The sequence below is a fragment of the Strix uralensis genome, chromosome 9 (genome assembly GCF_047716275.1).
Source record: "Strix uralensis isolate ZFMK-TIS-50842 chromosome 9, bStrUra1, whole genome shotgun sequence".
Taxonomy (NCBI): Eukaryota; Metazoa; Chordata; class Aves; order Strigiformes; family Strigidae; genus Strix; species Strix uralensis.
In genome coordinates, this window is record NC_133980.1 from 26977814 (window position 1) to 27001238 (window position 23425).

Sequence of the window (23425 nt, forward strand, 5' to 3'; positions counted from 1 at the left end):
TTGTGGGGGGGGAAGGGAGGGAAGGATTCTTTCAAGGAGTGCAGAAGTTAAAACTTGTTCTTAATCCCTTTTTCTAGGCTATTCTCCCCGATTCTTTGGAAAAACTCCTGTAGTAACCTCTGTTTTCACAGGCTGGTATTCAGGGCTATCATCTAGACTGAAAGGATCATGCTATTCCATAACCTTGGGATGGTTATAATTTCAGTGTTGTCCTAGTGCTGCAGAAACCATCTAGATTCTGTAGGAAAAAGTAACATCCACTGACATTTGACTGGATTTCTCCAACTGCTGTTTTCTTGCCTCTTATTTATTCTTTATGCCTAGGTCAGCAATGGTACACAGAAATTCCATTTTACCATCACAAAGACCTATGGCAGTTTATTTGCCTCGAGGCAGAATGCATCGTGTGCTTCTGTTCTTCAGCTTTGTGGTTTGCCTGTGTTCTCAGCAAATTGTCACTTAAATTGCTGTGCGCTGCCCCCTCGCCTTGACTTTGACAGTAATCCTCAGCCCAGAGACCGAACTACTCGAAACAAGGGGCTGTGTGAGGAGCCTTTCCTTTGAGCCTCTCTTTTTACGGCACGTCCTAAAGCCCCTGATGAAGTAACAGTTTCTCTGGGCTGTTTCTGACAGGGTTGTGGAGAACGGGCAGAGGGAAGGATTTGGGTTCCTCACTGGGGATGAGAAGCAGAAAAATTTGAAAAGTAGGTTTTTCTCTGGTGCAGTTGTGACACTGCTAGAAACGTGTTATACATCTCCCTGTAAATAACACCCGCTCGGCGGGCACGGCTATTTTTACAAGTGGCTTTGCAAGCAAAAGCCACCGCGCCAGAAGCCGCCTGCCTAAACTGAAAATTATTTTCGGTTTGCCCTTGTTGCCGCCCCACCCTGCCCGGCTGGAGGCAGGAACCCCTGGGAGGGGCCGTGTCTCTACTTACACTGGGCGGAACAGGCCTCGGGGCTGCCCGCCTCCTCACCGGGACGCTCCTGCCCGGGCTGGGCCAGGCCGGGGGTCCCCGCGGCTCTCCCCGGCCGTGAGGGGGGGCCGGGACGGACCAACACCCCCCCGCCTCGCCGCTGCCCGGCCCCGGAGGCGGGAGCGCTGCCAGGCGCTGCGCCCCCGCGCGGCGGGACGGACCAAGGCCCTGGGAACCGGGCGGAGGATGCGGAGAGGTCGGGGCGGGGGTGGGGACAGGCCAGCGGCGAGGGCTTCCCGCCCCCAGCCGCGGATTGGCTGTTCCCTCCGCTGGACAACCCGTCACAGCGCCTGCTGGCCAATGGGAGAGCGGCGCCCCCTCCACGTGAGGGCGGCCCCGCCCCGCCCGCCCCGCCCCGGGCCCGCGCGCAGCCGGGGGCGGGGGAGCCCCGCGCGCCAGTGGCCCCGCCCGCCCCCAGACTGTTTGTCCTCGCACGTGCGGGCCGTCACGTGACGGGGAGGGGACCCCGGCCCCGCGCCTCCTCCGAGCGGGAGCGGAAGTCCCCGGTATCTATGGTTCCGAGGGGGGAAGAGTGTCCTCCCTTCTCTATGGTCGCGCTGGCACCGCGGGGCCGACGGGAGGCTGGCGGACTATGTACATTTTTCCCTCATTACCTCACGAGCAGGGAGGAGGCTGCCGGGATAGCGGAGGACCTTCCCTCGGCCTCGCTCCAGTCCTCCAGCTCCCCTCGCTGCCCGGCGGCCCCGGGAAGCCCGGCCCGGCCGCGGCGGGCCCTGCCGCCCTCCCCCCGCCCGCCGGGCCCGCTTCTCTGGGGAGCCTCGCCCAGGCCCATGGCTCCATGAGGCGGGAGAAGGAGGAGGTGGCGGCGGCGGGGCAGCAGCGGCGGCGGCTGGGCTGAGGCGGAGGAGAAGCCGCGTCCGGCCCGGGACGGGTGCAGGAGGTGGGCGAGCCTGAGGGGGGGGCGGGGGGGGGGGAAGGCACCGGCGTCCCGCCCGCCCCGGCGACAGGGAAGGGGTCAACGGAGCGGGGGGGGCTCCCGCTCCCTGGCGCCCCCTGGCGGCGGCGGTTCTGCCCCGGCGGGGGAGGTGGGCGGGGGGGCGGCTGCGCCCCCCGGGAAAGCCGGGCCGGGGCGCGGGGGGGGCTGCGGGGTCTCCTGGGCCGCGGCCCCCGGCGGGGCTGGCGGGGACCCCCGGAACGCCGCCGGAAAGTTTGTGTCCGGGCGCGCGGGGCTCGTCCCGCTGTGCCGCGGCGGGGCCCGGCCGGCCCCGGCGCTCCGCGGGGGGGCGGCGCGGGGCTACCCCGGCGCCAGGGGAGGGGGGGCGGCTCTTCCCGCTGTGCCGCGGGGCGGGCGGGCCGCGCCGGCAGCGCGGGGGGAGCGCGGGTGGCACCCCCCGGCCGCAGGGCAGAGCTCGGGGCGCTGCGCCGCGGCTCCGGGTCCCGGCACGAAGTAGCGGGCTGGGGCCCCGGGCAGAGGCGGCGCCTCGCCGGGGCTGCGTTCGCGGCCAAAGCGCGTTGTTCGCTGCAGAAGTTGCTGCCCTGGGCCGAGTGAGCCGGGGGGCGGGGGGCCGGCGGAGGCCTCCCGCGGCGGGGAAGCGGTGCCCTTCGCCGGAGCCGACCGGTGCAGCCGCCTTTGTTAGGCCCCTTCTGCCTGCTGCAGAGGAGGATAAATGGAGAAGACCTCTTTTCTGCCCCCCGCCACGTCTTCAATTTAAAATGAAGAGTTATGGTTTCAAATAAATACTTATTTTTCCCCCGAAACGTGGCATGCCTTTGGTGATAACTTGAAGAGGCTCATCTATCCCACCAGCTTCACTGAGCCGTAGTAGATAACTTTTAATAGGCACTGAAAAAATTACATGTTCACTTTGTCAAAGTTACACTTTTCTTTCTCCTGTGTTTTTTTTTTTTTAATTACAAAGATAGAGATCAAAGGAAAAAGGATAATTTCATTAGGTCTTGTAAATTGTCCCTTATGCAGATTATTTTTCTAAAACCTTGAGGTGAAGATTCCTAAACAGAGTAAGCACTGCAAGTGTACGTGTTTTGTGGTGAGAGGCACGTCTCTCAACATGTCTTACACCAGTTCTGGTTCAGTTCAGGATCGTACGACTCTTAAGATGGCTGATGAAACTTCATGGATAAAGTTTACATTGTTTGCACGTGCAGAGGAGGGAGGGAGTCATCACACCATGAATTTCAGTGCATGTCACATCCCCCTGTTCTCTGTATGTGCTGTCAGTTCAGCCATCCGTTAAATACTTGGAAGAGCCGGAGGGATGCTCTGGTGGCTAAAGTAGCAGCCTGGTACTCACAAGAGCAGAGTGTGCCTTCCAGTTCTCTGTGGTGTGCTCTGTGACTTACATGTCTGTGCTTTTAGCCCCATTTGACAGATAGGGAACTGTTTTTCCCTCCTTTTGTGTGTTTAGATCTCATGGTGATGATGGTATTGTGCTTAAGTTCCCACCATTGACGTGTGGTCCTTGCTGATCATCTTCGTTCATTTTTGTCTGCATAGGCTTTCTTCCCTGTGTTTGTTCCACCCCTTCTTGTGATGCAAGAGCTAGCATTCTCTTCTTTGCAAGCAAAACACTTTTTTTTATACCGTATGTTTCCTGTCATTACGGCTTCCCTCTGTTCAGAGTGTGAGCAGTCTTCAGCTCTTCCTCTCCTGCGTATCCTGACTGTACCCCCTACGCATTTACTTATAAGCCCTATTGATTTACTTAATCCTAGAAAGTAAACGCAGATTCCAGTTCACGGGGTCTGGAAAATAGCCTGTTGTTTAGAAAATGGTGGTTTGATGCTTGTAGCCTCTCTCTGTGTCTTGCTTAGGCTAGTGCGAAATCAAGGGCAGCACCCCTGGGAGTCCAACCCTGAAGGTGTCATTCGGAGTTGTTGTCACTATTCTGTTGAGAATGGGGAAGTGCACTTGTGTTTTTTCAACGGCTTGTTTGCCACTGGTGCAAGCACTGACCGAGTGGGAACGGGTGATCCAGAAAAGCAGTGGCCGGGGTATATCTGTAGTCTAAGTCTTTGTTTTTCTTCTGTTTCCCACAGTTTCATTCCCTGTATGGGAAGGCTGGTTATGGGTTTTTTTGTGACGAGCTGCCTGTTAACGTGTTCAGTACACCTCACCAATAACTTTAAACGTGTGATTTCATGCATGTTGCGTACGTACTCTTTCAATTTATGTGTAAAAACACCCATTCTGCTTGCTGAACTGGCTTTAGTTCTGTAATTAGTTGCACGCTGCAAGGGTTTTCTTCCTTTTTTTATTGCAAAAGCAAACTTCTCTGACACCTTAGCAGAAAGCAGAGAAGCAGCTGTTGGTTTTTCACCTGTAACTGTTTTGTGTATTGCTTTTTTTCTCCCCCACACCCTCCCTGCCAGGGTTCTGCAGTGCTCCAGGCAGCGAGTTTTGAAGCAGGATGGGAAAAAGACGCTGTGTTCCTCCACTTGAGCCCAAGCTGGCAGCTGGCTGTTGTGGGGTAAAGAAGCCCAAATTGTCTGGGAGTGGAACGCACAGTCATGGGAATCAGGCCACAACTGTACCAGGCTCCAGTTCAGGTCCTCTTCAGAACCACCAGCATACAGACGGGAATAATGGAAGGGAGAATGTATCTGACTTGACTTTGGGCCCAGGAAATTCCCCAATTACTCGAATGAATCCCACTTCAGGAGCTCTGAGCCCACTTACTCGGCCCAATGGAACTGCCAACAGCACCAAGAACCTGGTGGTGACAGCGGAGATGTGCTGCTACTGCTTTGATGTACTCTACTGTCATCTCTATGGTTTCCCTCAGCCACGACTTCCTCGATTTACCAATGACCCCTAGTGAGTAAATCCATGTGCGGGAGGAAAGCTGAGAAACCAGCGTCCAGAGCTGTGGTTTGGTTGGGGAGGGACGAAGGGCTTCCTCTGGAGAATGGGAAAACTGGTGTGCAGGGAGGAAGGGGGGGCATTCTGCTGCTTGCTTTGTCTACCAGAAACAAAAAGTACACAAAAGAGTACAAATATTCTGTTATGTTTGTTGGTGGAGATGAGTGGAGCTTTGAAGAATGGCCTTCAAGGGAGAGCATGCTCTACATAAAGAGAGCTAGGCAAAATATGAGGAAGTGTGCTTCTTCAGCTCACAGTCTGATGTGTTGCATGAGACCTTGCATACTTTATCAAGGAGTGCAAACCCACTCCGCGATAACATTCTGTTAAAGTTTGCTCCCTTCTCTGTAAATAGATTCCTCTGCAAAAAATTAACTGCACTGTGCCTCCCATAAAATTGTACTAAAAGAATAAGTGAAACTGAAATTAGAGTTTTCAGAAAACAGTAAAATAATGTCATTAATCTGAAAAGGATCCTGCTTCAAATGTCAGGCACTAACTTCATGAAGGGACAAAGGGAATAGACTTCCTTCTGCAAAGCAAATGGCAAGGGAATAAAGTAAGAAGTTGAAACAAGTTTCTGGCTCATCCTGAAACAAATGCTGAGCTGGTGAGCATTGGACAGGGACACTCACAAGGGTGTTCAGCTGTCCAAGTTAATGGGTTTAGCAGGGAGGGGAACCAAAAATATGCCAGCTGTGGAACTGAAAAACTGTTACGGAGATAGTGCTAGTTGGGCAGTATGGGGAGAAATGGAGAGTTAGCTTTCAAGGATGATACCAAGGTTAAGAAGAAAGGAGGTGTGTGTGAGAAGAAGTGAGGAGAAGGATTTATGAAGGTATTTCGCTTTGGTGAGATTTAGCTAATGTTTATCTGAAGGTTGAATGCGTAGGTGTGGAAATGTTAATGTTGTTAAAATGTTTGGTGGAAGAATTATATGGGAAAAATCAATGACAGATACACCTTCTGACACTCCTCCAGGGGCCACCTCCAGAACAATAGATAAAATAAAAAGTTGTTGACATCCGTAATTTAAGTTAATGAATTTTAAATTGATGTAAAGGAACAATGGCTTAAACAGGTCAAGGACTTTTTCCGTGTATTGAATGTCTCCCCACCTTATTGGTTGTCGGTGTAGATGTAGGTTGTGCTTCCATGCAGTTATTATCTGAGCAGGATTATGGATACATGTTCTGCATGCAGGCTAAGCTGTTTAATATTGTAAATACAAGTGAATGGAGAAATACTCTGGACTAGAATATAGAATAGTTCCAGGGACTCCCCAGACTGAAATATTTTTCTGTTGTTTTTCATACTAAAGAGGCTCCTTTTAGAAAATGATACTGTAGTCTGCTATTATTTTGTCACTTGGAATGCAGTGGGGTTTTTTGGTTGTTGTTCTGTTCTTAAGTCAGAGAGATTATTTTATACAGCTTCATTATTTTTGTGTTAAAGGAGATTTCTAGCTGGATTTTGTTGCTGTTTCTGTGGACTAGTCTCAAAAAGGGCATTCTGTCAGGAATATCAGCATTGAATTTTATGCCCAAATTTGAAAAGTTAAAAATAATTCATTGGGCATTTCTGTGCTGATAATTTAAAAGTCTTTCGATTAGCACTCCACAGCAAAACCAGTTCTTCTCTTTTCTTCCCCTCCGGGCAAATGCATACCTGAATTTTCTTGTGTTTCAGCATTTATGCTGTTGCTTCTAGCAAATAGTTGTATGTACCCCAGGGAAAAGCATGGGGTTTGCGCTCTTGTAGAGCAGCACATGGGGATGATTTGTCACACCTGTGACAGTAATGTAATGAACTTCAAGCCAAATGTTATCAAACATAAGAGTAAGCAAAGTGAGAATACATAAATAATTTGTATTGTTGTCCTTTGTAACATAATTGCTGTCAATGTAAGAAATCTTTGAACAAAACAAAGGTATATACCAGAAGTCTCTCTGGACAGACAGAATAGAGACTGTTGATGGATGGAAAAGAAAGATGCACAGGTTTGTCCTGACCTATTTCTCAGATAACAGATCTTTTAAGTTGGTGATGAACCCTAAAGTAAAAATAAGAGTAGTCGTGAAGGTCAGGATTCTGCATAAACAGGGTAATAACATAAAAGTTACGGGGTTATGACTTGAAAACCATTGTGAATTCCAGTTACCAGCTTGAGAGGATATGCACATGGACAACAATCTTGATGGGAATTACAGACCTGGTAGATATCTATGGAGTAAGGGAACCTTATGTACATGTTAGCAGTGACATTCAGAAATCAATGTAGAGGAGGTGGCATTGCAAGACTCATAGTTATGTCTGAATTAACTTGGTAAATGAAGAAAATAACCCCTTTGCTATTCAGGTTATGGGAAAAAATTACAATTTTGAACCTGTATGGCATGCAAATAGTTAATTGGCTACTTCTTCCACTTTTGTACTTCAGTCTTTGATTTTGTTAATAGTAGGTATTACAAACTCCTACTAAACTACACCATGCAAGTTTCTAGTTGCTGTGCAAGACAAATAGTAAGATACTTGCATCAAAAAAATCCATACTGTAATAGGTTTCTTCCTAGTGCGAGCTAAATTCTGATTTGAACGGACTATATTTTGCTACTTTAAAATTCTCTTTGTAGTTGCACTTGGCAGAGCTAGTTTTTAGTTGCTGAAATTCCCCTCTCAGCCTAGCGCACCCTCGTCAAACACACCTAAGTAGGACGTTGTGGCTAGGGGAGAAATAGTTGCCATAATCTGCTGAGGATATGCAAAGTACCGGTAAGTGCTCTTGGGTGAACATGGGCAAAAGATTGTTGTGACTTTTCTCAGTACATCTGGGAAATACACTTTTCAGGGAGGGGCTATGACTTATTGTCAGCTGCACCTGCGATTTGCTAAGTGTTTTTATTCTTCAGATACAGAAACAACATCTTTTCTACAGTGAAAAACTTTATAATAGTGAAAGTTTATATACTTGTGCAAAATCATATAGGTTTTTTTTAATGCCTCAGTAGTTATGACCACAGTGAAAAATTGTTTGAAATGTGCTTTAAGATATTTTAAAATATGACAGCCTTCTGAATGTAATTATCCTGTCCTTTCTGGTAATATCTCTTCTATTATAGACACAGAAAGCTGTGTCACAGCTCAGTGGAAACATCTTTTTTTTTTTCTTTGGAAGGGGAAAGAGGTGAATTGGAAATGTGAACCTGTAATTTGAATCGAAGAAGAGAAGGAACTTACTTAGATTTGTATTCTGTCAGTGACGCTTTTCATTTTCTCCCTTCCCTTTTCTGTTTGGGGTGTCACATGGGCTAAGTAACGGTTTCAAAACTTTAATTAGATTAAGCAAAATTTCCATTGAGCTTGTGATAATAATGTTATCCAGAAATCTCCTCTGTAAGTTTAGTATCTTTTTTTTGGTAAGCTTTCTAATGTATTTTCTTACGCTCTGTTTCTGTTTTCTGTTTCAACATATGGTAGCTAGATGAAATTGTAGAGGAATGATATCCTGCAAGTGCCTTGAAGTGGTGCTGGAAAACTAGAACAGTAAATCCTCTGTCTTGGTCAAGCAACTGTAAGGTGGCTGGTGGTTGTGGAAGAATGTTTCTGCTTCCTCTGTGGGAAAGTACTTAACAATTATCACTTAAAGGCTATTTGCTATTTTGGGCAGTACTTCTGCTGTAGGTCACAGCTGGTAACTAGATCCTGAATGATGGATTTATGCTGTGATAGAGTTTTTTAATTCCATTGTTGCTTTGAGGAATATCACTGGGCATTGCTTTGTCACTACAGTTTAAATTATGTTTTAACTGCTTAGACATAAGAAGCTCTGTTGCCTGTATTTGAGAAGTCGTCCACACTCCATGCTGCTTTTGTTCTCCCAACAGAATCTCTTAGTATTTTTTGTAATGTTTGCTGCAAAGATATATTCCTTACAAGAGCTTCAAGAGTTTGAGGAAAGTAAGTGTCTGAGCTCTGTTGTAGAATCAGTTATTCTGTTTTCATGTTTTAGAACTCCTTTCAATGTTTGCTTAATCTCAGAAAGTTATTTTCTTAATGCTGCATGTTTTCTGTCACGTTACTTATCTTTTAAAGTTCAATAGAAATCCGCAGACTGATGTTTGGAATCACTAATGACGATCTGTCTCATTTATGCTTGGGTTCGCAGTGACCAGATCTTGTATTCAGTACTCTGTAATCTGAAAAAGTAAGATCATTCATCCTGTTTTTATAATTAATCAGCATCATCAGTTGCCTTGCAGAATTTTCCAGATGTTCAGAAATTCTTGTAGAGCTGCAGCCACCACCATCCTTTCTTTACTGTTTTTCTCTACCAGCTGTTTGCAATTTCACTCAGTTTTTGTAGAAGTGAACTTTTTGCATTTAACAGTCACAGTCATCTTTACCTGTTTACCTCTTCACAGAGCTCTTCTGAATACTGTTGTTCTGAACTTCTTGTTCTTTGAGGCTTAATCATGGCTTTTAGTTTAACAGATTGAAATGAGCCTGCTGAATTTGAGAATCTTCTGTTATGCCTGTAAATTTGTGATAGTAGACAGGAAAATGGAAATCCATGTGATGTTTGAGTAGGAACAATACAGTGATTTAGATATGTGTTCAACAGGAAAGAATATGTGTAAATATAAATCAAATGTAAGGTAAGCAAAAGATGTGAGCATGAACTGTTTGAGCACCCAGAAGTCAGATCCTCATGGAAATAACAGGGGAAAAACAACTAGGCTTGCTTTTTATCCCTTTAAAAAAAAAGAAAAGCTTTTATCGCAAACCTGAATTATAGATGATTTGCAGAATGCTTGGGGATCTTTCATGTTCAGCGGTACTATAAATAAGTAATCTTATTTGCTTCACCTATATTCATTTTTCTTTGGGTTGTCATGTAAACTAGTGGATGCTACTGAGTGGGGCCGTTACTCAGAGGTAATCAGTGGGGCCAAATAACCATATCACTCATCAGAAGACAGCGCAGAGACTGACCAGGAAGGTGCTGGTGGAGGGCTTACGGAGTACTGGTGGAGAGGGAGGAGCATACTGAAGAGCTGGGGGGAGATGCTGGGTTTTTGCATTTGGGGGTGTGTGGGTGTGGGGTTTTATTACTGCTAGATAGCAGGTGAGAAAACATGCTTATTGGGGTTTATTAGAGGGAGAGAAAGAAAGTGAACGCATACGTGCTCTTTTACACCCTGTTGGTCTCCCCTTGGCAACCAAATATCTCTAGAGGCTGGAGTATTTCTCTTTTTTGCCTTCTCAGTCCACTCTTTGTGACGTGGAAGACGGGGCGAGACAAGCGGCTTCGTGGCTGCATTGGGACCTTTTCAGCCATGAATCTTCACTCAGGACTCAGGGAATACACATTAACCAGGTAATTATGTTGAAAATTAATCTGAATAAATCTGAAATTAGTTTCATTTGCTGAAGATCTGTAAGGATTCAAGGTTAAGATGTTGGATTGGCATAGTTCAATTTAATATGCTTCACAATAAAATAAACCTGACAAATATATGATAGTTAGGGTGAGTTAATATATCAGGATTTAGTGGAACATCTTTGCAACAGGTGAATTTTGGTTGACCTTTTAAGGCTAATGTCGAATCTATTTTGCATACTAACAGTTTTGACATCTTATGTAGCACATAATTTCTCTCCAACGGCAGTAAGTGGAGGACAGCATCAGGAAGCTTGCACTGGTGTTTGCATAATACAGTTCGTTAGATTAGGAAGAGATGCAGATCACTTTCTCTGCATGTCGTGGTTTAACCCCGGCCAGCAATTAAGCACCATGCAGCCTCTCGCTCACTTTTCCCACTCCCAGTGGGATGGGGGGGAGAATCAAAAAAAAGTAAAACTCATGGGTTGAGATAAGAACAGTTTAATAATTCAAATAGAATTAAAAACAGTAGTAACAATCATCATAATAATAATTGTAATGAAAAGGAGTATAACAAAACTCATGCACAACTCCACGCTGTGTGATGAGCGGATGGCAAGCAGCCCTGAGGAGAAGGTATTAGTGGATGGAAAACTGACTGTGAGCCAGCAACGTGTGCTCACAGGCCAGAAAGCCAACCGTGTCCTGGGCTGCATCCAGAGCAGTGTGGCCAGCAGGGCAAGGGGGGGGATTCTCCACCTCTACTCTGCTCTCGTGAGACCCCCCCTGCAGTGCTGTGTCCAGCTCTCGGGGCACCAACATCAGAAGGACATGGACCTGCTCGAGCGGGGCCAGAGGAGGCCACAAAGATGATCAGGGGCTGGAGCAGCTCCCCTGTGAGGACAGGCTGAGAGAGTTGGGGATGTTCAGCCTGGAGAAGAGAAGGCTCCAGGGAGGCCTTATAGCAGCCTCCCAGTACTGAAAGGGACTACAGGATAGATGGGGAGGGGACGACTCTTTATCAGGGGGTGTAAGGATGGGATGGAGGGTAACAGTTTTAAACTGACAGAGGGCAGATTTAGATTAGATATAAGGAAGAAATTCTTCCTTGTGAGAGTGGTGAGGCCCTGGCACAGGTTGCCCAGAGAAGCTGTGGCTGCCCCCTCCCTGGCAGTGTTCAAGGCCAGGTTGGATGGGGCTTTGGGCAACCTGGGCTAGTGGAAGGTGTCCCTGCCCGTGGCAGGGGGTTGGAACTAGATGAGCTTTAAGGTCCCTTGCAACCCAAACCATTCTGTGATTCTATTTTATGAAAAAGAGAGAGAAATAAAACCCAAGAAAAGACGAGTGATCACAGTGCAGTTGCTCACCACCTGCTGACCGATGCCCGAGCAGTGATCCACTCCTCCCAGCCAACTCCCCCCAGTTTATGTGCTGGGGATGATGCCCTGTGGTATGGAATATCTCTTTGGGTAGTTTGGGTCAGCTCTCCTGGCCGTGCTCCCTCCCGGCTTCTTGTGCACCCCCTCGCTGGCAGAGCATGGGAAACTGTAAAATCCTTAACTTAGGATAAGCACTGCTTAGCAACAACTAAAGCATCAGTGTGTTATCAACATTATTCTCACACTAAAACCAAAACGCAGCACTGTACCAGCTACTAGGAAGAAAAATAACTCTATCCCAGCTGAATCCAGGACACTGTGGTAGCAAAAAGAAACATGTTTCATGGAGGCATAATCAAAAAGGAAATAATTGAGCATCTGACACTTTAATTTGGTGCTTGTTTTAGGCAATATATCTTCTCTTTCCTTTAGTGCACTTAAGGACAGCCGATTCCCCCCCCTGACCCGCGAGGAGCTGCCCAAACTCTTCTGCTCTGTCTCCCTCCTCACTAACTTTGAGGATGCCAGTGACTACCTGGACTGGGAGGTGAGAACAGGTGCATTTGGAACTCTGCATCACTCTCTCGTTCCGTTCGGGTTCGGGTTAGTACATGGTGATGTGTCTCCTTCGTTACAGGGGTGTACGGGGATAGAAGAAACTGGGAATAGGAGAAATGGGGCTGGAAAACTAGAAGGGAGGAAGAGGATGGGCTAGCAGTATGCTTTTGCTTGGGAGGGGATCTGAGTGGTAATGAAAGAGATGTGAAAGTGTTTTATGGATTTGGCCCAATAGGAGGTGAGTGTAAATACATAAGTAAAAACCTGGGAAGAATTTTGATGCTGTGAATAGAAACTGGGAATAAAAAAGTAGTTAAGTCTGACGATATCAATCATTTTTAGGGCCTTGTACATGGAAGTGTGTTTAGTTCAAGAAGGATTAAATAGAGTTTGTGGTTTGGCTGTTTTAGGCATGGCTCCTGTGTAGAGAGCGTGTCTGTCTTGGCCAGCGTAAGAGATGGAAAACTGTCAGACTTCTGACAAGACTTACTGCAGGAGAAGTGGCAGGGAGACTGTTAGGCTCATCCGGGAAGGGTGGTAGCAGTCCCTTATGCTGCTAAGAGGGCAACTTGCGAGACCTGCCTGGCAAGGACAGACACTGGGGAACCTTATCCAGGCAAAAGCCAAACTGGCCAGAGAGAGAGAGAGAGATTCACAGTGTTGTGGGAATGACAACTCGATCATGGACTCAGTGCTAGCAAACACCTCTTACTTGGCTGTTCATTTCCATCTATAGGTTGGGATCCATGGGATCAGAATAGAGTTCATCAATGAGAAAGGTGTCAAACGCACAGCCACGTATTTACCTGAGGTTGCTAAGGAACAAGGTGGGTTTGAGATGGCAGCCAAACATGTCAACACGTTGTGTCACAGAATTGGGTAACATAAATCTATGGATTTTGGGTTTGGATTGCAATGCTATCCTCATAGCAGTGCCATGGAGCCACCAGGCTTAATCTGGATAACTGACCCTTGATACAGCTGCTGCTGGGTTTTCATCTGGCCTTTCATCCCACATCTGTGCACAGTTGTATCTTAGAGTAAAAAATGTTTTAGGGCTTAAGAAATAGAGGATCTCAAAGTATGGATCTTCCAGCTTCATTCAGCGTTGCATCTTTCCTCTTCTATGTTTCTCCCACCAACTAGGATAACTGCAGGCTGCACAGCACCAACAGGAGAGTCCCTTTCCTCCTCATTCTTGCTAAAGTAGCATCCTCCAGATGAGGGCAGGAAACAGGGCCCCTCTGGAGCACACTTCCCACTCAAATATAGTAGCGGTCACCATGGTAACTGCTCAAAATATTGCCTCCTTTCCTCCACCTAGCAGAGTGGAGTGGTCGCATCCTCCTGGCTCTGGGGCAAAAGACTAAGGTAGGAATTTTAACTCTGATCTCTCACATAGCAGTGCACTGTGCTATCACTAGAGCATCAGGTTGATCCCAATTTGTCTATGTAAAGAGCTAAGTATTATCTTATTTTAAGGCTTAGAGAGCTAAACTTGAGTGGCAGGTGATAAAACAGTTTGGGGTCCCTGCAACAGAAGCAAGGCACAGACCTTTGCAAGAAGAGAGGTCAAATAGAAAATAGAGTTACTGTTTTATAGACCAGTTCCAGTATGAGTTAAAAGGGGCTGGCATGTGCAGGTAGTGTGCATGCATAAGACCATGTATGTCCAGTTCAACACTGGTATTTCTAAAGCTCAAAGTTTCCTGTTTAGTTGTTTGCTTTTCTAGAGGCCTTTTAATGCATCTCTTATCTTTTTGAAACATTTTTATATTGAAAAATTTCCCTTGCTTCTATTTTTCAATAGACTGGGATCAGATCCAGACCATAGACTCCTTACTCAGGAAAGGTGGTTTTAAGGCTCCGATTACCAATGATTTTAGGAAAACGATTAAACTCACCAGGTAAGCAGATAGATTTGTCATCTTTTAATTTTACTTTATAGTGTTTTGTGGGTAATTTAAAGTATTTGTGCTTGATGTAAATCTTCATGCTTCTTTCAGAGAAGAGGTGTAGCCTGAAGGACAAAATCATAAATGCCACATAAATGCTAGGCATATAATGTGTGTGGAATGAAGTGCAATATGTTTGGTCCATAGAGGATCGAAGTTAGCATTTTCTGAGAGAAGTGCCACTGGTTTTAATATTATCATCCACATGAAGGATCAAAAGAAGCAGAGCCTTTGAAAGTTAAAAAGGTTGATTTTTCTCTATTTTTACAATGGACTTCCTTTTCTCAGTGTGCTCATCTGTGGATGGTGTAGCTATTTGGAGGTGGCAGCTGTCTTAAAACCAAACCACACTCAAATTTGGCTGGTTTTCAGAATTTGCTTGCTTTTCTATACCCCCAGCTGTCCTATTGGTTTCAGCTCCCTTTATGTTAGTAAAAATTGGGACATTCTGGTTTTGTATAGAAGCACTAATTTATCAGGTCATTCCTTACCTCTGGAGAAATGAGGTGGGTATGCAGGGTTTTTTTTAACAGGAGAGGACAGGATGAATGTTTTCATTAAAATCTGGTGTAACATGGACTTAGTGCAATTCACGACCCCTTTGAAGTTGCCTGTTGGTTAGCGTGCTTTAGAAGCACCTGGAAATCTCTGGTCTCTCAGAAGAGACTTCACCTTTTGTGAATTCGGATTGTACAATGTGGACTAAGCCGCACACATGCTATGATAAACTGCCCTTTACCCAATTCTCCATGATTTCCTTTCGCTAGCCTTTCTAAATGTGAAGATGATAACCACAAAAGTAAATAATAGTGAAGTACTGGTTATTTAGTCTCTGAAACTGAGTCTTCTTCCAACAAACTTTTCATGCCCTTTTTTTTTGTTCCACAGCAAGTGGATTAAAATAATACAAATTGATCATTTGTTTCCTGTGTGGTACTTCAGGAGTCCCTTTAATTATGATTGCCTTGAATAGGGCTCAACTTTTGGGGCACTGAAGCTAATTCAAGCTTGGATGGGTTATTCAGACTACTGCATGAGGCAGTATCAAAGAAAGTAGTGGGTTCCTCTTGGTCAGTATTGGCTGTGAGCGAAAAGGTGATCTGGGATGAATGTTTTTTGTGTCTAGTCCCTTCATACGGCATAGTCTGTTGACGTTATTTTTTTTCTGATGCTGTTCCCATAGGTACCGCAGTGAGAAGGTGACAATCAGTTATGCAGAATACATGGCTTCCCGTCAGCATTGTTTCCAGAATGGCACTCTTCATGCCCCGCCCCTCTACAATCATTACTCCTGACACACGGCTGCATGACCAGTCCCACTCCCCAGTTGCTGCCAACGGCTACGACATCATTGGGGCAGATGCCTCTTCTTCCTGGTCCAGTTACTTCTATTACTGCACCATTTTATGATGCTAGCTTCCGTTGCCAAGTCTGCCTTCCAGCTGACCTGGGGGGAGGATGGGAGCATGACAGAACTTCAGGGGCCCAAGCCTTATCTCAGCCTTCCCTCCGAGCGGGGGTCCAGTTGGATCGGGGCTCCATGCCTGCGAACTGTCGTGAGGTGCAGAAGACCTCTAGGAGTGAAAGTGCCACTTCGGACTGATCCGTTCTTGTGTGTTACCGACGCTCCGGAAACTTGAGTTGTTCGTTATGGAAGCCCCCCAGATCAAGTAGGAGCATTCCCCTGGCAGCCTGGGCAACGGAGTCCAACAAAACATTTTTTAGGTTCTTTTTAATTTTTTTTAACCTCTGGTATCTGTTGTGTACCGAGAGCTGATTGCAGTCCCCACACATCACAGGCGGACATTATGATAGTGGGGAGGGTTGAACATCTGGATAGCACCCCATCCTCACGGACAGAAAACACTTAAAGATGTGAAAAACCTTTGGCTGGTATTGCAGATGAATCCGTTATTTAAATAAACCCTAGAAGGCTTTAATTATCGGATCCCACTATAGGTTGGATTCTCTAGAAATCTTCTTGGTTTACAGTTTTCTGGGTTTTTAGACAGTGCTTTGTAATGTAGCCTGCTATGAAATAGAATGCTGTTATGCCTGTAAGAGAGCGACACGGCACCTGCTGTGTGCGCGAAGGACGATGTACTTGAGTGTCCCTGGACAGTCTTCTCTGTTACGACCAAGGTTTGTGCCCAAATGTTTGTAACGGAGCCTGATTGGATTAGGGATGGGGAGGGATTGGCAGGTCATTCATTGACTGTAGTCATACAAGCGAGATAGTGACTGAAATTTGTTTAACTTAAGCTAACCGTCTCGGGGACCTTCCTTTTGATAGGACAGCCACTGTCTCTGGTGTGACTATCGATCTTTAGAACTGTGAGTATTCCAGTTTATAGCAGGCCTATGGAATAGAGCTCTGTAGTTTCACTGGTAAGTTATCTTATACAGTTTAGTCATTACCACATCAAGGCAATGAGAGGGGAAACCTGTATTACCCAAAGTGTGTGGAACTCAATGTGCATTCTGTATTTCTTCTTCCATCATTGATGATTACAAGAAATACTCTCTAAGAGGAAGATAAGTTACTCAGTTGTTATTCTGCAGCATCGTTGAGGGATGTCATAAACTCTAAATTATGACACTCTCTCAATGAGATCACTGGACTTCAAAACATAATTTGAGGTTGTTTTGTTTTCCAAGTTTCTGGAGGGTCAGCAATGATCAGGAAAGAAGATACAAGTGCATAGCAGAGTAATGGCTATTTGGTTGCATCCATCTTTAAAGCTTGCTTGTGTGTGGTAATGATGGCTTTTAAAATTGGCTGGTGTTTCAAGCCTGAAATTCTCTCCTGGCATGGCAGGGAATAGGGCTGGTAGAAAGCTCAGAACTGCATGCTGCTGCTCCTTCTGGTCCTAGAGAAGCAAATAGAATTGTGCAGTTTTGCTTCATGTTGGTGTAACGTTCTCCTGCTGGAGGAGAGAGATGTGAGGGAAAGGAGGGGGTCCTATTCTGGATAACGGTGCAATATCGACCCAGCTTTCCTCCTGTACTGGGTCATTCTTACAAATTGCCACTTTTCCCTTGTGATGTTGTTGAAAAGCAATTGAAGTTTAAGGGATTGTTTCATGATTTCCTGCTGCTGAGAATAAATCAGTCTTGTTACAAACTCGAGTGGTTTGTAATTACTCTCCCAGGTGCCGTGTAGTGATGGGGGAGGGTGGGGTCAGCTCTGGACATACCATTCACCTTTCAGCTGTCAAACAGTATGATACATAGGGCTACACTCATTACTGTTCAAGTGTTCTATGTTAGAATTTAATTTCTAAAAGGTTTAAAAAAAGCAAAAAAAATGGTGCTAAAACTTCACCCCTGAGCACGCTCAGTGAGACTGGTCATGCAGGCATATAGTGCCAGGCTTTTCAACAATATTGTTTCTTTTTTCAAATGTTTGCCCTGTTCTGTGTCTTCAACAGTGTATAGTGTTTTCCTGATTTCATTTTATTTGAATAGGGGATGACTAAGGGGTGGGGTGGGGAGGGTTAGCTGTCATTTTTAAAGAACAGAATTTTAGGATTGAGTGACTTGGTTGGTTTAAGCCTGAAGTGGGCTTGATGGTTTGGGACTGGGGAAGCCTTATCCTCTCCCACTTCCATTTCCCCACTCAGTCTGTTTAAAAAAAAAAAACAAAAACAAAACAAACAAAAATGCCTCTAAATATGTACTGTGTTCTTGTCTTGTTGCAGTGAGAAGAGAAGCTAGCAAATCAGAAACACTGGTCTGCTGCCTAAGAAACAGGCCCTCTCAGCTTTACTCCCATAAGGGTCCAGCTACAAAATCAGTTGAAAAGTGTGTCAGTAGTTAAGTTAGCTCAGAAAAATGTATGACAAGGACAGGTGGTCTCAGGAAATAATCCCATTTCTAGATCATTACATGGCAGCTATGCATAAGGATGAAAGAAGTGAACTAGAAACAAAACGTACTTGGAGTTGTCTCAAGATGGAGGCAACCAAAATCAGTGACCAATTGATGTAAGAATTTCTCCATGGTTACTTGGCTGGGACAGCAGGTTGGAACTACTCCTTCTCAAAGCAACTGTGTTACCTGCTTTGATCTGGATTTTAACTCATCCTTAGAAGCAAGTGCCTTTTGGTCTAGAAGGGCTTATTCTCATGACAACCACAACTGAGAAATAATCTCACTGCAATTATGAATTGTCTTTGTTTTACAGTAACTACAGGAGAATGTCTTTGATCACTGGAGTCTGTCAGTGTTGGAATGTTTCCACTGTGAGGTTCTTAATTTTTCTTCTTTTTTTTCATAATGTTCAACAGTCAATCTCAACTGAGGCCATTTCAGTTTGGGAATGTTTTATGGTCAAAATATCACATATCTACAATTTATCAGAACAAAAAAAAAAATCTGTAAGAAAATCTGAGTTCGTTTTAACCTTTGCACAGAATAATTTGTTTTCATAGTACATTAACAAACATCTGCAATCTTCACTGACTATTAGTGCTGTTTTCTGTTTGTATTCTGGAAACTACATGTTGTTTTGTTGGGTTTTTTTGGTTAATTTATTTCCTTAAAGCAGGAGACCTCTTTTGACCTTCAGTGCAGAGATGTCAGACCAATTCTTTGTATTACACTTGGTTGCCTCCTACCTATATAATAACTTCTGAGTGTAAATAATTGAACTCTATCCTCTAATGAAGTATTGTAGAGAATAAACCATAATGGATAAAGATTATTTGTACTGTCCTCTTTATATGGTTTCTCACAGCCTTTATGGGGGATAAGATGAAATCTTTCTCATCTAGAAAGATGAACAATATACTACATGTATGAATATCAAACCTCTAAATTACATTAAATGTTCAGAACCAGGGAGATTGCCAGAATGGGATGACAGCTGTCTGGAAGCACAGAAATAGTCAAGACAGGCTTATTAGAAGAAAGGAAGGAAAAATAGTAGGAAAGTTAAAAACAAAGATTAAGTATATTTCATTAATAATGACATAGCAAAGGATCTTTGTATCCTGAAATAATGTTTGCTTGACAATAACTCTCTATTAGTTGTCATGATGGTGAAATACATAAAGCACATACATACAGAATTCTATATTGTACTGAAAATCCTGTATTTGTAAATCTGGCTTAAACTACCAAAACTGTTCTGCGTTTTTTTGTCTTTTAAAATGAACTGATGAAAACAGATTATCTGTACTTCACAGGTTGTAGTCTTCAGGTGATCCAAAAATTTTATTTCAGGAAAAAGAAACATGCATCTTTCTAGATTCATACTAAATACTTTAATGTTTGCTTTGGGACAAGACCAGTTGATTTGTATAATAGTTTTGATGTACATGCCTCTGGCTGAAATGTGTTTTTCCATACACTTTCAGGTTATTGCTCATTTTTTATTTATGGCGGATGTATAGTTAAAGATCCCACATTTCCTGTTTGTGGTTCTTGGGAAGGGCAGCCCTGGCTATCAATGAAGAACAGGCATAAGACCCCCCACCCAAAACCCCAACCAAGCCAAGGGGGAAGGTAGTTTTGACTTTAAATACGCCTGAGAAGCTCATTGACTTCAGTGCGACTACAAAGGAAAAACCTATTTTCAGAAAATACGCTTCTGGTGTTAATAAAGCTAGAAAGTAAATCCCCTATGCAATATGAGGAGCGGGTTGAGGAGGACTCTGTGGCTAACGTGATTTCCAGGTGACTCATTGTAAATTCTGAAGTTAACCATGTAACTAGCATCCACTGATGTCATGTGCCCAGGTAAGTTATCAAGTATATTCTCTCAGCTGCTTTGTTGGCTAGAATACAGTGACTTATTTGTATATTTTTATGGCATATGTTTTTCCTTACTTGATTTTTTTGGTTTCATATTGAATCAGTGGGACATAAAAATCTTTGTCAGGTGTCTTTCATCGGAGGTTCTTTCATGCGTGTTGCTTTCTGTAACTGCAGTAACACTGGGCAGCTCACCATGAAGATGAGGCCAGATAGAATGTACCTACGACTGCACACTGAAATAGTTCCATCCAGACTAAATATAAACCAGGATAATTCTCCAGAAAACACTATCTTCTGATTTTACTTCCATTTGAAATAAGGAACAAAATGAATTAGTCATCTAGCACTCACTTCCTTCTAAAAACAAATCTCAGAGAAGTTGGGAGAAATTTCTACAAAATGCTTCAAAAGAAGAATACTCGAGCATTTTTATTCTAAACACAAAAAAGAATTTTATTTTTGGGCAAAATTTGTATTATAAACTACCTGATTGTGGTTGAGAAATGCCACTTCTTGAAGATAAAAAATTAAAACCAGAACACTTTCCGATGTGACTCAATACATTAATTTTTATACTGACCTATATATTATGAGGATTGCTCTCAAACTGAATTGTAGGACATGGAGCAGTAGGATAGAAAAATTCCTAAACTGTTTTTGCTACAGTCTGGGAAAAGATGACCTGTGAGTATGTTTGATGATACTCCCAAAACACAGAAAGCCCAGAAGACTATTGTTACCATGTTCCTTAAAACAAATTTGTAACTTACAAACTGACCAATATCCAGAGTATTGAACCATGTTCTTCTTATAGTCAGCTAGGCCACACTTATCAGATGACTTCTGACATAAATTATGTATTATACAACCAGTTGATAGTACATTTAGATGTTATTATATATGTATTAAAAAACAGATCATGTAAGAGCCAGTTTTTCAGAGGCTTATTATCACTTATTAATATAACTGTGTATTACTCATACATGTTCCTTCATTATAGTTTTGGACATGTTCTTTTAAATGGAGTAAAAGTAAACAAAGGCAAAATGGTATGAAAACCTAAACCTAAAGAGTTACACTTCAAGAAGACAGATGAAAAAGCATGTGTGCCTTGGGGCAGGTGGTGTTCTGAGCAGGTGATGTTATCTCCACATGGATCGACTCCTGTCACATGCTAGAAATGATGACAACGAAAAGAGATTAAGGTTTCAATATCCTAATCTTATCACTTTTAATCCATCAAAAACTTTGCCTTTTTTTTTAAATTGGGGGTTTTGACACCACACAAAATACGTAATTACTGCTAGAAAGCTTAAAAGCTGCTAGGAAGAGAAAATTTCTTCTGCTGGTGAATTAGAAGGAAAGCATATTACAAAATATGGTTATACTAATAATAGAACATCCTTGCTATTCCTTCTTCCTACATTTTATTACACAGAGGTATTTAGCTAAGCTTTTTTTAAGATGCGTGTTGGTGCAATTAGTTGTTAATGGGTCTGTTTTTAAACTGTGGCAATGCAGAAATTACCATTGTAGGTCTGTCTAACAAGCCACTCCTGAAAAACATGCGTCCAGCAAGGGTCAATACTTTTTGCCCTGGAATATGGAATACTAGAGGCTCTGTTCACGATAAATTACATTTGGCCAAGTCTTTTTTTTTTTTTTAATAATCAGTTCATTTTAGGGTATGACCAGTAAATATGCCTGAAACTTGCTATAGTAATTCACTTTATTTACATCTAGCTCATCTTCCTTTTTAATGCACATTTTGCAGTTGAACTGACAAATGCTGAAACAGTCATTATTAGAGAGGAAGAAGCCAGTGCATTTTAAAAACAGCAAAGAAAAAGTCAGGTACTCTGTTATGTTCGGTTTGTTGCAGTAGCTGAATATTTACTGTGGGTTTTTTAAGTGCATTTTTAAAATTCTTAAAAAAAAAAGAAAAGAGAGAGGGGGTGAGGAAGCAGGTTCGGTTCAGGAATGTTCTTATTTGTCTCTTAGTTGACTCTGGAGACCTTAACCAAACACATCAGTGATAATGAACCTTTATCTTTCATGATAGCCTCTTTAGCTGTACCTATAAACTCTTGCAAGTATCTGGCTTTCTCTTAAATGTTTTTGGTTTTGTATGCTTAAGTAGAACAGATCCTTGGGGAAAAACAAAAGTGAAATTAATAACTTAAACCTCTGCAAGCTACCTAGTGCTCTGAGAATCATCATGTTCTGAGTAGATGGGTTATTTGAGAAGCCATCAGGATTCCAAGTGATTTTAAATGCTTCTCTCGTCAATCTGGCGCGGATTTCCTTGTTTTCTTGTAAACCTAATTGAAATTGTTTAATTTGCCAGATGTTCCCCGAGATATTTTCATTCCATCTTCCTGAACATCCTCCTGTTTGTACCACTTAGCAAATTAGTTTTCAATCAGTTTCTCTGCCATGCCCATTTATTCAGATAACAAACGTTAAAAATTATGATTTGACTCTTTCATATTCTTAATAGTTTATTCCTAATGCATTCCTTTTCCCCACATGCAAGAAACAGTTCACCTAGGCACAGATGCAAGTTCAGGAGGAGTGGTTTCATAGTAAATCCTCCAACAGTCTATTTTTGTCTTTCTTTAAGGGTGCAGGATGACATAGTAAGGTCTGATAAGATGATTACTTTAAGAGTCTTAGGCTGGTTAGGCACTTACATGTGAGCTCTCCAGGGAAAATACTACTCCGTAAGTTATTTTGCTGGCAGCGTTCCCATGACACGGTGTTGGGGGAGCTATCACCGTTTTCAGCCTGCTTATGACTTTTAGGGGTCTGTAGATTACTTCTGGATGGTCTGAAAAAGTAACCTCCCTTTCAAAGTGTGTTATTTATGGTATCAATACTCCTTCCTCACAGACTGAGGTATATTAATCACAGCGAGCTAGATAGAAATTCTGGTACAGGCAGTTACAGTTTTCCTAAGGTCAAGGTTTGCTATCTACCTGGAGGATGTTCTGGCAGAAAATGGAGTAGGCTGTAGCTCCTCGATCCACTTCTGGTGTGGAGCCGGACACGCGAAGGCGCATCTGCTACCTCGGTGCCCTCCAGGTGCTCCCGGGCAAACGGGTGCTGCTGTGCAGTCTGAGGGGGACCAGCAGAATTTTAAGCTCTGCAGTTATTTCCTAAATGCCCGAGCAGAAGGAGCCTTCCTCCGGGCTTGCTCGTCTACAAGACGAGCGCGGTTTGCCCCAGCGCCCCCCCCACAGATGCTCCCTCGGGCCGCGCTTTACGCCTTGCAAGGCTTTGGGCCCACAACGTCTTGGTCTGTCCCATTACTCGGCCTGTCTGCACGGAAATACCCCCCGGCACCCCCCGCCTTCGGCCTCTGGGAGCCGATTTCTAGGCGAGCTTTAAACCCACCTTCGAGGGGCGCCAGGCGCCCCGTTACGGCTGCTGCCCCCGGGTGCCCCACAGCGGTAACCGCGCTCTTTCACCCTTCCCGCGACACCCGCGCGCAGTGGGACCCGTCCCGGCCTTCCCGCCTCGCCCCGCTCCTCCCGCCCGCCCGCGGCCGGCGGCGGGCGGCTCCCCCTGGC

The 23425-nt window shown here is 44.3% G+C and overlaps 1 protein-coding gene and 1 long non-coding RNA gene across 6 annotated transcripts; one reads left to right on the top strand and one right to left on the bottom strand.

Annotated features, from left to right (window-relative positions):
- Nucleotides 1–1396: 1396 nt before the first annotated feature.
- Nucleotides 1397–18795, top strand: AMMECR1L (AMMECR1 like). 4 transcript variants are annotated; one of them, XR_012630030.1, is made up of 9 exons: nt 1397–1878; nt 4329–4773; nt 8984–9022; nt 10085–10195; nt 12013–12127; nt 12875–12965; nt 13466–13509; nt 13949–14045; nt 15277–18795. XR_012630030.1 is itself a non-coding variant. In XM_074877818.1 (8 exons), exons 2-8 carry the CDS (start codon nt 4367–4369, stop codon nt 15386–15388), a joined length of 972 nt encoding a protein of 323 aa, XP_074733919.1. In that variant the 5' UTR covers nt 1403–1878; nt 4329–4366; the 3' UTR covers nt 15389–18795. The 4 variants fall into 4 exon arrangements, 2 of the variants coding, with proteins under 2 accessions (XP_074733919.1, XP_074733920.1); XR_012630031.1 differs by lacking the exon at nt 15277–18795 and having other exon boundaries at nt 13296–13509; nt 13949–14002; XM_074877818.1 differs by lacking the exon at nt 13466–13509 and having other exon boundaries at nt 1403–1878.
- A 1850-nt stretch (nt 18796–20645) lies between these two features.
- LOC141947104 (uncharacterized) lies at nt 20646–23370 on the bottom strand. 2 transcript variants are annotated; one of them, XR_012630033.1, is made up of 4 exons: nt 23250–23370; nt 22832–22970; nt 22547–22683; nt 20646–21027 (listed from the first exon to the last, which is right to left on the bottom strand). It is a non-coding gene; the product is annotated as an uncharacterized LOC141947104 (long non-coding RNA). The 2 variants fall into 2 exon arrangements; XR_012630032.1 differs by lacking the exon at nt 22547–22683.
- Between the last annotated feature and the right edge of the window lie 55 nt (nt 23371–23425).

Excerpts from the sequence above, each read along its gene's own strand:
- AMMECR1L (XM_074877818.1), top strand. The coding sequence starts at position 4,367 with ATGGGAAAAAGACGCTGTGTTCCTCCACTTGAGCCCAAGCTGGCAGCT. Across the intron at positions 10,196-12,012 it reads AGGGAATACACATTAACCAG|TGCACTTAAGGACAGCCGAT; the intron begins GTAATTATGTTG and ends TCTTTCCTTTAG. Across the intron at positions 12,128-12,874 it reads GTGACTACCTGGACTGGGAG|GTTGGGATCCATGGGATCAG; the intron begins GTGAGAACAGGT and ends TTCCATCTATAG.